Source organism: Numida meleagris, chromosome 1 (assembly GCF_002078875.1).
Source record: "Numida meleagris isolate 19003 breed g44 Domestic line chromosome 1, NumMel1.0, whole genome shotgun sequence".
Classification (NCBI taxonomy): Eukaryota; Metazoa; Chordata; class Aves; order Galliformes; family Numididae; genus Numida; species Numida meleagris.
Genome location: NC_034409.1, coordinates 94,444,976 through 94,458,570, shown reverse-complemented (window position 1 = coordinate 94,458,570; position 13,595 = coordinate 94,444,976). Strand labels below are relative to the sequence as shown.

General features: G+C 36.8%; 1 protein-coding gene across 9 annotated transcripts in view; it reads right to left on the bottom strand.

Moving 5' to 3' along the window:
• ROBO1 (roundabout guidance receptor 1) overlaps window positions 1–13,595 on the bottom strand; it is a 715,672-nt gene that overhangs the window by 15,506 nt on the left and 686,571 nt on the right. For 7 of the 9 annotated variants that reach the window (XM_021403057.1, XM_021403047.1, XM_021403097.1 and 4 more), the window contains 5 exons: window positions 11,972–12,126; window positions 7,791–8,126; window positions 5,256–5,363; window positions 2,588–2,732; window positions 2,020–2,271 (listed from right to left, as the gene is read on the bottom strand). In XM_021403057.1, the coding sequence (XP_021258732.1) occupies window positions 2,020–2,271; window positions 2,588–2,732; window positions 5,256–5,363; window positions 7,791–8,126; window positions 11,972–12,126 (996 nt within the window). The remainder of the gene's footprint in view (window positions 1–2,019; window positions 2,272–2,587; window positions 2,733–5,255; window positions 5,364–7,790; window positions 8,127–11,971; window positions 12,127–13,595) is intronic. The other 2 variants (XM_021403091.1, XM_021403103.1) reach the window with 2 other exon arrangements.

The following is a 13,595-nucleotide window of genomic DNA, read 5'->3' as shown; positions in this document are numbered from 1 at the left end:
CCGCTACTTGTCCAGTCTTCGCTATAAATTTATCAAGCTGATCAGACAGAGACATGTCACAGTATGCAATCATCGTCACCTGGTTTTCACAAGAAATTGAGATAATAATTCAGCAGGACTACAAAAAGTAGTACTACTAATAAAAAGTATGGAAACCAGTAGTTTTGGCATTATTTTCACTATGAAACTACCACTTAGCAAAAAAATATGAAAACAATGCAGACAGGTAACATTCAGTGCATTTTTAACTGGAAAGCATTGTCACACCATTTTCAAAACAGAAACTTCTTTCCAGAATGGAGTACATTTGTTGAACACATCCAACTCCAAAACAGCAATGCCATTGCAAGTGATGCAATGGATATAGCAAAAAGAAGCAAAACAATGTTTGAAGAAGTAAATAAGATAAAAAAGTCAAACTTACCCACTAACAATGCTAAGACTTTCAGAAAAACTAGGCTTAACCATCGTAGGAAAGAACAGAATAAAGACCTGTTACTTTTTCCATCAATTCAATGAGTAAATAATATGCCCTAGGAGCTTAAATTGGAATATCCTGGAACATGAAACTTGACTTCTTTCAATGACTTTTGAATATATTGATGGTGACCTGCCTTGAGTTGTTAAGCTGAGAGAATTTTCTGTTTATGTGTGTTTGCATACGTATGCTCCAATGCCTACTCCATACAGTGTATCTCACTTCCCAAAACACATAATCTGAGGTTCTGGAAGGACACTCATTTAGTATTTCAATTTTTATTAGCATCCAGCGAGTTTAACTCCTAAATAACCCTGCGTACAGAAGTGCTTAAAATGAACAATTTTGTGCTCCTACATATTAGAGCTGCTCAAAATTATGGGAAAATATTATTAGCCAGCCACTAATAAAAAGAGTGGTTGCAAAGATTCAGGAAGATGGAGGAAGAAAAAAAGATAAACAGCACAAGTGTTACTATAGCAGATAAAGAAAAGCAAAACAAAACAAAGCAGATCAAGCAGAAATAAGAAATAAAAATAAAAGCAGTTATTAGCCATTTAAAAAAGAATATTAATAATTACTGCTTACTTAAAGAAGGAAACACAAAAAATTGAACTAACTTTTCAAAAAGCAATCTGTAAAATACATCCATAAATGTCCAGTAAGCTATACTAATAAAATCAAAAGTTACACAGTCTGCTCACAAAAAGCCTGTAGTTTTCTCAAAACAGAAAGTATGACAGTAATATCACAGTTAGGTTGGTATCCTTATGACTATAAACAATATGTGCAAACCACTGGAGAAAATGAATATAATTTTGAATGCAAAAGCTGCATCATATTATAAAAAAGCAAGACAAGTAAGCATTATACATATAAAGCCTCACTCAGAATTCAGTGTTTTATGGAACAGAATCTGCGAGAGTATACATGCAAAGTAGTTTGCACTAAAAGCAACTCACAGAAGAAACAAAATTTCCCTGTAACAAATATCTATCTTTATTAATGTTGGTCATTCTTTTAAATGAGGTTAGGAGGAAATGTTAAGACAATTTTGCAAGCAGTAATTTACTGTATTAGGATTTATGAGAGGAGGAAAATCTATAGGTTATATAAATTATATATTTATATATATTCATACATATGTGTGACAAGTTAATTGCACAGTTACTGTGAAATAATGCATGCTATTTTATGGTAATAATGCAGTAAATCTATTGGAAACAATGGAATTGTAATTATATGGTAAGCTGTGTTAACGATATCACTTTAATATCCTGATGTCTGTGAATTTAACTTGTGTCAGCATTGTATGTACCGTAAAGTGATATACTGCATTTCTTTCCGTGGTATAATAATAAAGCAACTTAATTATGTATTTCTTAGGCTACAAATAGTTCTAGTATTCTGGATCAGAAGTTAGGTGTTAATGGATTAAATATCAGGGGAAAAATCCTGGCCTCACTGAATTCCATACGAATTTTCAGTGGGACCAAGATGACTTTTGTCACATCTTCCTCACTGCATTTGCATTGACACACCTCCGTTCAGGTTGGTGTTGTATGTGTCCCAGATCCTCCTGACAGTCCTGTAACATGGGCTGGAGTTCTTCCTGGGGAGAAGGGGTGAGAGTGGCAGTTGACTGATGGCTATAGGAGACAGCGGCTGGAGAGGAAGCTGCTCCTCGGACAGGTGGAGTAGGACCTCGCTCATCTTCTTCCTCTTCCTCTAGCTCATCCTGCTGCAGATACATCCTTGCAGGTGGGGCTGGACATGGAATTTCTTGGTCATAGCTAAAATTAATTTTTTAAGAAAATAAGGACTTATATTTTCACTGTGTAATTAGCATATTTGATACATGTATAAATAGCCCAGGAAAAAAAATATCCTTGTTATATGTGCTCTTGAAAACAGCTTAGGAAGGATGTACTGACTGGATGTACACCACTGTCATTAAGAAATCTCTTTAAATAGATACTCCACAGCCAGTTGATGAGCAGCACCAAAGTGGTACCAAAGAACTGTTTCAATGCCAGCTTGTAGAGTAAGTTATTGTTAAATTACCTAACAATTACAATAAGAAATGGACAATGTGTTCATCTTTCTTACCTTTCATCCACTGAAAGACTGTAATCTTCACTATTGCTGTGGGGAGGTGGATGTGCTGGAGGGGGTGGAAGAAGATCTGCCCAGTTCATGCCAGCTTGCTTGGGTGCCTTTGGAGTCCGAGCACCCTTCTTGTGCCCTTGACTCCCTGTGAATAAAAAGTAGTACGTATTTGTAATGCTTTTAAATAACTGCTAACCACCGTGCTTTCAAAAAACAAAATACACAAAGTCCCATGTTCTCTTGAATTTTCTAGGAATTTTCTGATGCGATGAGTTGGAATAAACTGGTATTCCTTCTTTTTCCACCAGTTTGTTATCGTGCATTCTTTGCAGAACTACTCCATGTTCTTAAGTAGTTGAATTTAACTAGAAAATTTACACAGCATGGAAAAAAACACACAGAATACAAGAGTTGAATTGTTAATAAATAGTCAAAATATGATAAAACCATAAAATAATTTTACAAGCAGTATAATTAAGAGTGAGCTTCCTACTTCTATTAATTACGTTATAGATTATCATCTAAAACAAATGAGCTGTAGACATATTTTCCAAAGTGCCTTTATATTATTTAATTGCTGGAACCTAAAATACAATATGATACAGATATGATCTATTAAAGTTCCACTGTTGCATTAAGTCACTGAATATATGTAATTTGTACTTGTCCGCTGAAACATTTTAGGCACAATGAAATTGCCAGTTTTAGTCTAAATGGCAGGTGCAGTTGAAAATAATTGCTGGCAGAACTAAAATAACAAAGATCGATGAAGTACAGCTCAAATGTTTTCAGCTACTATTACTGGGAAATTGGGAAATTATAGCTTATAATAGAACAATGCAGCTTTAACAATTACAGTAACTTTGAATAAGAACAATTATTCAGGTGGTCTTGAATTTTAACTCTGGACGTGGTTATGATCAGAAGGGACTCTACCATTGTTCCTCTGTATACATTTTTTCCTTCTTTGTTACCGTTACTTCTTCAATTGCAGATAAAGTCACCATATTTTTAAATACGTTTTCTTGTTTCTCTCTTCAACTGAGACATGGTTTTATAGTTTCATAGTTAATCCTGAACACAAGATTAAATATGTTGCAGTGAGATTTAGGAAGCTTGTTATTCTCACTTCTGCTGCCTCCATTTTTCTATTCTTATAGACAGTAGTTCTGCCTATAGTTGTCCCACATTAGCTGTCAGATATCAGTGTACTATCAGTATATTTTTGCTATGCACAATTATTTTTCTGGTGTATCAGTATGTCAAGCAAGACCCTTAAGCATCCCAAGGCGACCATCATCTGCATTCTCTTCCCTAAGCACCATGACATATACTAAGTTCAGCACAATTAATTTATTACTCTGGTCACCTTGCTTCATTCCCACTGGAGTATGTAGTATAAGACTATAAATTTTTAGCATTAAAATAACCATAATAGGTGTCAGCATGGAGAATATCACCCTCTCTTTTTTTAATATGCATGGGCTCATACCCTGAAATGCTTCATTCTGAATTTCAGATCTTAAAGTCATTGGGGAGACTCAGCACAATATTCTCATGTTGTAGACCTAGGTAAGAGGCTGGTTCCCACACAAACACCATGAACAGCTGGGAGAATTAGGAGCCGTGCTCACCCATCTAACCCCAGTCACTGAGAATTCCACTCATCCACAGACACAACCTCAGTCGTAATAGGTTGAGACAGAGCGCAGGTTAGGATTAAGACTACTAGGTTATCAAAGGAGACAACAGAACAGAAAGGGAAAAGGAAAGCCCTAGCCTTGATTAGCAGAACTCCACCAAGTCTGTGACTGTGATCACAGCTCAGCCTATCATCAGCTCGTACCAGACTCAGAGTAAAGCCCCAGATCAACCCTATGCATTGTTTCTGATTTATCTCTGAAAATCTCCCACACCTCTACAAAATATAAAAGCTGAAAGTTATCAGTTAATGCCAATACATGAAGCAATTAAACCATATTCTGCTGCTCCAGAGCACAGAGTGTAATGTCAGTGCCCTGGGTCAGCACTCCCCAGTACAAAGAGCTAAGTTTCATTTCAAGATTTTCACAAAGGACTTTTAGGTGTTTTGCCTAGGAGAAATAAAATTTAACTTGAATTATTTACTGTCTACATTTGAATGGTGTACAAGAATATTTTGATATATAGTGACTGAAATCTGTAAAAATAGTTGTATACATAAATGCTCTTTTAAAGTTTATGGGATTGGTTAAAATATCTTTAGGTTTCTTGAGACTGTTCTGGGCATAAAATTCTCTCAGGAGCACAGAGCTTATAGATGGAAAATGAGTCAGTACAGCATAAGGAAGTTAACAGTTAACACATAAATTAAAATCTTTTTCATGACTTTTCTATCTGGAGATCATAACATTAACCAGTAGGGTTTCAGCATCAGGAGATCCAACTTCTACTAGATTTCATGGCTTTGACAGTTTTTGATGATCAATTAATGTACATTTAGATGGCACTAAGCAATCATGGGAATGCAACAAAAATACAGGCATCTACTGAACCAGTTTTCACACTGTGTAACATCCCTGTGCTATATAATTTTCCTATGTCTCATCCCTTCTATAAGTCCAGTAACTAGTGCTATGGCTAGAAGGTCCAAACACCAAAACAATTGGAAAACATTTTAGATACTCACCAGATGTGCTACTGCCTCTATCCGAGCTGTTGTAGGATCCACCTGTATTCTGGTCATATGACTGGTTGTATGGAATTGTTGGAGCAATGCTGTCATTTACTCGATAATCTGAAAGTTTAACGGTATAGTTAATGCTACCTTTTAGAAACAGATCTACTTTTATATATCTGCTTCACAACACAAAGCAGATTTCCTGAAAATACTGAAGCAAATAATGATTTTTTGGAAAGGAAAATCATTCTATAATCATGATTTATTTTTATCTTGTCTCTGTAATTTTAAGGAAAATCACGGGAGTAGCTCCATAGCAAAAATGAAGTAAAATGAAATCCTATGCACAGGATAGTGGCAATGCCCCTGTGATGATTAAGTCTCAGTGGATATATAGATCTATGTGGGCATTTTGCATATGAGTAGACTGTCATCTTGATTGATTTCACATGGTTTCTGCTTAATTTATGCATACAAGGCAGCCAATGGACTGCGGTAGCTACTTTTTTATTTCAAAGGTGACAAACCCACAGAGGAGTCACTCTTGTACTACAAGGGCTGAATGGTCTGCTGGAACAACAGCGCAGCTCCACTGAATTTGATTTACAACAGAAGAGGTCTTCATTCAATATCTACTGTTTGTAAGAAGATTTCTGATAATACTGGCTCATGCAAGTCCTAGCAATGCATGGGATCTTTTTGCCAATGGCTATTACAGTATCCGCTTTCTCCAGTTCCAAAGCATTTGATAAATATATTACTTTTCAATCAAGATTTGGCAACCAGATCCCCAAAACTTTTTCAGAAGCAAAATGCTCATCTGAGAAAACAGTACTTTTATGCCAAAAAGTATTTATAATTTACAGAGAACATAAAGGAGCTGAGTTACTCTTCATATGGCAAATAAAACTGTGTCATAAACAGTACCACTGGACATAAAGTAGCAACGATGAAGCACAGCATTTAACTCATCAAAATGGTTATTTCCCATCACAAAAGCTATAGGTATAATTGTCAGCGAGATGGTTTTGTCTTAGGAAATGAGAAATCCAAGATCAGAATATTGACTCATAAAATGGCAAAAGAAAACAAAAATAAACAAAACTAAGAATCCAGTCTCCATCTGCTGCAGAAATGTTTGTGATAATGTAAGCATGGGAAAAAGAGCAAAATGATGAATTCCACACCAGAGTGTATTCTGTAATAGTTTCTCAGCCTAGCTGCATTCCACAGACCACGCTGAAGCTCTACATACTGCATATGTTTACACAGAGGATAAACAGTAAATCAACACTCTGAAATATGTATATATATGACTGTCAGCAGACAATGCTTTAAGGGGGCCTTCCACACTACAATATGCTAGAGAATATGCAGCTGTAATATACACAGTTTGAAAGATGCAGTATCTTCCAGGGTATAAAACCAAAACATGCTTTAATTCCAAAACAGATATGTAATACACATTTCATGAAAGAGAACATAATTACAAAAAAAAATCACAGCTTTCACCCTCCAGTAAAGAGCCACAAAAATTGAATTTTCTTTTGAAATGTTTACGTCAAGGGAAGGTGTCATGTTTTATATTGCCTTTTGAACTCTGTGTGAGCAGATAGATCCGGTAGATGAATCAACATTCCTGTAATGACGTGCATCTTTTTACTGGATAACTTATCACTATGCGACCACTTGAGTTACAACAATCCATGCAAAAAGTTCAAAGTTAGAGTGAGTCCAGTTCCTAGGGACACTGTTTTGCAAATCAGGTTATTAAAAGAGGTTGCATGGTAGCCTGGAGGGCCAGTAAGAAATCACATACCTATTTCTTCCAACTCCCACATGCCCTCAAGGCCACAAAGGTACATTCTGATGTTTCACATTAACACTGAAATCAATTTATTTTTAGCTTCTGGATCCACAGACTTCAGTCAGGGAAACAAAGGAATTTAGTTTCCAAAATTGTGTGCAGTAGCATTGCCTCTGAATATGTGAATGGAAGGCTTCCTAAGAACAGGTCTAAAATGAATTGTATAGCTCCATTTCTGTCCCCAGTGTACAATACAATACAATTTTACAGAGTTTGATATGCAAAATTTCATTCATTTACATGAACATGTAGATTTAATTAGTCTCCATCTACGACTGGGAAGAGTAGGTTGACCTATTTAAAATTTAAGGTAGAGTATAATGTAACTACCATGCATCTGTCTTATGAATAAAATATGTGGCCTCTGCCTTAACCAATCTCTTCACTACTATTAAATTTAAATTAACCTCAAATCCATAGGAAATATATTTTATATAATTTTTTTCTAGAGATACAACTTTTTATTTGTTATAATAAATTCAATATCTGAAGGTTATTGTGGTGCTAATTAACTTTCTGACACTGTTAGCTGAGAATTTCTATATCTAAAGAGGAAGACATCTAAAAGCACCACAGAAGTCTGTAACTGCTGAACCTGAAAGCTTTAGACTCCCAGCACCAGAAGGTCAAAACTCCTCTGATGCCTAAAGAGGAGAAACAAGCTAAAAACTCTTCACCTTTGTTTAATTTGTTTTGCTCCATAATGTTGTACTGTATGGGTGCAACCTCTTGCTTTTGCTGAACAGAGGGTTTCCAGTGTTTCTCATTCGTATCCCCGCTGCCATTGTTAACATTATTGCTGATATTTGACTGGATGAGTTGAGTGGTGGCATAAGGAGTGGGCTGCCCAGGTTGGCTGACAAATCTTCCATCCTTTAGATTTGGACTATTGAAGGTTTTCATCTCATTGATTTTGTTGCTTAGGTCCACGTCACCATATACAGTTGACTCAGGCAACATCAGGTTTGTCTGCTTGTTGTCCAGCTGATTGTTGTAATTTGCTATACAATCGGCTAACCACAGAGGAAAGAAAAAAGAAAAGGTCATTCTGTTCGCTTACACTATACTTTCAATGAAATTCCCTTTAAATTTTTTTCAGTGCAAAACTATACAGTTCACAACCACGAGCTACTGCAATTAACTAAATAATTTATAGAATATAATTTACCTCATAAGTTATTGCTTACAGTCTTAAGTCTCTTTTATTTCACTGTAAGTTGAGATCTACTGAATTGTATCTACTATGACTTACCTTATTTTTCCTTATTTTTTCTTTTTTTTTTCTTTTTTTTTTTTTTTCCTACGTTGGCCATATTGACAGTATGGGCATTGTGATAATTTTCAAATCAACCCAAACCTCATTGTGGCAATAACTTAACGAGATAATCATTTTGCATCAACACAGAATAAACAGAATTTAGACTCTTGTTATCAGTATAAGAAACCAGCAATACAGAAGATTTTTATAAAACATATTGAAAAATGATTACATGTTAACAATTAAAGAGAAACAGTACAATGTAAAAGGTAACTCAGTACCCAGCAGCAAAACTTTATTGTATCATTGTTTCCTTGTACAGTATTGTATTTTGGTTTATAACAAAAAGACAGGAAAACACTTTGGATTTTTGCTAATTGCTTTGAATACTTCAGAGTAATACCCTAGTGATACCACTGTCCTGTGTGCTAAATACAGACAGCATAGAGAGCACAAATTCATTCTTCTAATAGTTACTGTATCACTAGATCAGTACTTGTCGCAGTTATATATTAACTAGATGTGCACTGATGCTGAGGCCACTACCATGTGAAGCAATGTGTCTGCCTTTCCAGCTTCTCTATCTTCTGTGACAGTAGGTCAGCAATTTTTTTTTTCCTCTCCTTATCCAGTCTTTTAGAATACTGAATGGAGTAATGCAGTCTGTGGATAGGCATTTAGAAGATTGAGTGAAACCAGCATTCCATGATCATTAAACAAGAATTATCATTTGCCAGCTGATCAATGCATCAATAATTACGTAACAATCACCAGGAATATACTTTTCCTCTTTAAAAATGTGTAGCTTTTACGTTAATTAGTTTAAATCAAAACTTGAAGTCCAGTACCTGTGAAGGCCACATTTAATTTACTAGAAAGTATGCCAAGTAAAAAATAGGTACAGAATTCAGGATTTGACTATGATACTACATGAAATAACTTCTAAATACAGATGACATTCAATTTCAAAAGTATTCCCTAACACATACATCTTTCTCGAGAAATATTTCCTGAAAGAAAGAGGAACAAAATAATACTGGAGGAAGAAAATCAGTGATCCTCATTTACAGTGATTAAGGAACAGTATCAGAACATGCCACATACAATTTATTCATTGCACACTTCATAGCCCCCAGCTTGTATTTTTGAAGGTTTTAGTGTTTGATGTATTTTTCTTTCTTACGTGAGGTGTTATTTATTTGTTGTCTCACAGTCTTCACCTTCATGATTCTTACTTCTTAAATGTCTTCATTTCTGATTTTTCTCTCACCTACTGAGACCACACAAGTCTTTTCTTCTTTCCAAGGGCACTATATTATAAGGGACAATTACATATCCAGTATATTCTTAATTCCCAATACTTTATGCCTTGGTATAATATCCTTGTAGAGTCACTTGTGACATATATGTTCTCACCTCCTTCCATTTTCAACTGCATTTGATTTTTGTGTAGGGCAGTATAATCAATACAATATACACAGAAGGGACATTTTTTATTTAAATATAATATAATTCCTCCTACAAAGTACTTAAACACAACTGGCTCACCTATATAACAGAAGATTTATTCTGTTAGACATTTTTGTAGCATTTACCTTTAGAACAATGTGTTCCCATTCTGTTAAGTTAGAAAACATTACTATACCACTAGAAACATCTTGTCTGACCCCCACAAGCTCACAAGCTCTACTTCAAAGGAAGGAAACACTGCAACACAACCAAGCTTAATACTAACGGTAAATCAAGAGAGAATCTGCTGCTATAACTGCTGTTATAACAGTTTGTAAGTCTTAGAAATGTGCATTGTTTTCCTTTACTCAATTTGTTAAGTTTCAGTTACTCAAATCTGCCATTTGCGCTTGCTACAAGAGAAGAACAGAATCAAACAGAATAGAATAGAACAGAAAAGAATAGTCCAGCAGGAAGGAACTATCAAAAACCATTGAGTCTAACTGCCTGACTACTTCATTGAGGGCAAACCAAAAGTTAAAGCATGATATTGAGGGCATTGTCCAAATGCCTCTAGAACACTGACAGGCATGGGGCATTAACCACTTCTCTAGGAAGCCTGTTACAGAGTTTGACTAACCTTGTGGTACTGAAACATTTCCTTATGCCCAGCCCAAGCCCACCCTGGTGCAGCTCTGTGCTGTTCCCTCCCATCATTAGTTCCCAGGAGAAGTGTTCTGCAACCTCCTTCTGCCTCCCCTCCTCACAGAGATGCAGAGAGCAGCGAGGTCACCTCTCAGCCTCTTCTTCTCTAGACTGGATAGCCCAAGGGTCCCCAGCCTCTCCTCACGGGACATGCCTTCAGCATTGTTACTCTCTTTGTTGCCCTTCTCTGGGCACTTTCAAGGACATTAACCTCCTTTTTATATGGTGGAGCCCAGAACTGCACACAGTACTCAAGGTTAAGCTGTACCAATGCTAAATGCAGCGGGGAATCTCCTCTTTTGACAAGCTGCCTGTGCTGTGCTTAATGCATCCCAAAATGTGGTTTGCCCTCATGGCTGCCAGTGCACACTGCTGGCTCATGACTGTATCAGAAATCTTTTTTTACATAGCTATTTGTGGGCATAATATCCTCGGGCAGAAAAAAACACAAATCTCTAATGTTCAAATCTCTCACCTTCCCCTGAAGCACCTGGCACTGGTCACTGTCAGACAGGATACAGCAGGAGATGAATTACCACCATCACATTATGGCTGGTTTCACATTAATTATGCTGGAGGTAAAGCTGTTTTGCACTTACGCAACTTCACTATAGGCAATCATAGTTCCATTCTGAAATGCTAGGAAATGTTACTAGCAAAAATCAGCTACAGATGTTGGCAGAGAGTAGGCAATATGGAAAAGATACATTTTCATTCCTCACCAGTTACACTAATTGTGTTAAAACAAAAGGAGCGTCAGGTCGTTGTAAAACAAAATCTGTAATAAATAGTACTTCCAGACAGATTTCTCCTATTGTCTTCCTACAGCACTCACAAGGTTTTCTTTAAGAGTACTCTGAATCCTACCCAAGCTCCTGGGATTTAGCACTTAACCTAACATTTCGCAATTGCTTTCAGATAGCGAAGTTAACTTATTTTTATTCACACATCCTAAATGGAAAACCAGCTATCCACTTTTGTACAGAATAGAATCCCAAAGGAGGTTCTTAATGTGCCAAAGCAGTGTCTGGCAAGTACTGCAGTGATGTTTTATTTCTTTCTTCCCATCATGCCCCAAACAAGTTGAAAATGTCACTGGTGTCATTTTGGTACTTGTCCTTCTCCATCCGAGTAACAAAGACGTACAAAACAATGAAATTGTCTTGCGTTTGTCAGATGTGAGGACATACACGTTCAGTTCAACTTTTGGTAACACGGAACACTGCAAAGGTTCCTTTAGTTTTTAACACAACTGGCTGGGGATCAAAAGGGACAGAAAAATTGGGATTCAAAAATGGACAGAAAGCATAATCATGACATAGCGGAATGAAACTACATTAAATGCGAACGTATTGGAAATTAAAAAGAAAAGTAAATCTGATCTCAGGTATTTTAAGTATATACTGTGTAAAGAAGGTTCCTTAGCAAGGTAGAAACATATCTAACCTGGTCGACTGTATGTCGTAAGGTTGCCATCGCTGTTTCCGTTGCCAGAGGTGCAGCAGTTGATGGAGCAGTCATTGTGATTGTTCCCTGTGTTAGGCCAAGTATCTGCTAGCCAGGGCTGCGTGGCTGGTTCACTGATGTTTAAGAGTCCTGGCCTTTAGAAACAAAGTTTGGTCACTTCAAAAATTAAACAGAGACATTTTCAGACTGCAATTATATTCTTCAAGAAAGTTAGATGTCACATGTTTCATAGAATTATAGAATGGCTTGGGTTGGAAGGGACCTTAAAGATCATCTATTTCCTACCCCCTGCCATGGGCAGGGCTGCCCCCACCAGCTCAGGCTGCCCAGGGCCCCATCCAAGCCAGCCTTGAGACCCTCCCACAGCTTCTCTGGGCAGCCTGTGCCAGTGCCTCACTGCCCTCTGAGTTTAAGGGTTTGAGCACTGGAAAATACAGCTTGATTCTTTGATATAATGGTTTTTAATCTTTTTTATAGTCTCCTTGGTCAGACACTCTGAAGTGCTGAACTGCACATATATATTTGTGTGCACCCTTTAACTGTCTGTAACACTTTGGTGCTTTTTTGGGGGGGGCAGGGGGGAGTTGGAGGGAGGAACTGTGTTTTTCTTCCCATCCTTTCTTCTTATTTCTTAAAGAAAACAAGGTAAAAAAGTGGAGATTGGCAAGTGAAACAAAAAAGTACAAGCCTCAAACATGGAAGCAAGATGGATACAATGAAATAAGATTCATTTGCAAAAAAAAAGTTCACAAGTGAATAGTCACAAATTTTTGGTAATTTATGAAGACAGGTACTAATCACAATCAGAGAGTACTATTGTTGTAAATCATATGGAACCACTGCGAACAGTACAGAAGCTAGTCTCTATAATATTAGATGTGATGATCTTAAAAAGTAAAATATGTTAACCTCTGAAATGGCAAGTTGAGAATACAAACTGCATGTGGTTTGTTATGGGGGATATAGTTTGCTAATGCTGCAAGCTTAAGTCGTAGTCTCAGAATGACATTTAAAACATCTATACATCCATATGTGAATATATTTCTTCACAGCATATGTCACCTGACAATTTAACATGGGAGGTGATGAGGCATGACTTACTGTCAGGCTAACAAACCAGCAAATACACATGCATTAGACAAGCATTTTTTATAACACTGAAATAAATGTACAGCTATGTTGTCCCACAAACAGTCCAGCCAGTCTGAATTAGCCTGCTTTTATTTTTTTCCCCTATAATTCTTACAGTGAAAATATATCTCAAGGCATTTGGAGAAGACAAAGCCTTCCAGAATGTTCCAGCACTTCCAAGGCCTGTGTGTTGGGTTTCTGTACAGAGAGTGACAGTTTCTTTGCTGCTAAAATTTGCTTTGCATTTAAGCAAGCTGTCTTGTAAGAAACGTGTTGTGAAGTATATAAGCAGGGGAAAGCTCTACTGGAGCCATTTAGGAGGAACTGTGGACAACAGATGTTAGCATTGGAGATCCATGGCCTGGTACAAAATAGGAGATCATCTTTTTCAAAGATCTTTAAGCTTTGCCGTGAATTACTTGAATCCTTGAATTGCTGGTCTAGGTCTGGGGTGGGGTGGAATGAGCAAACA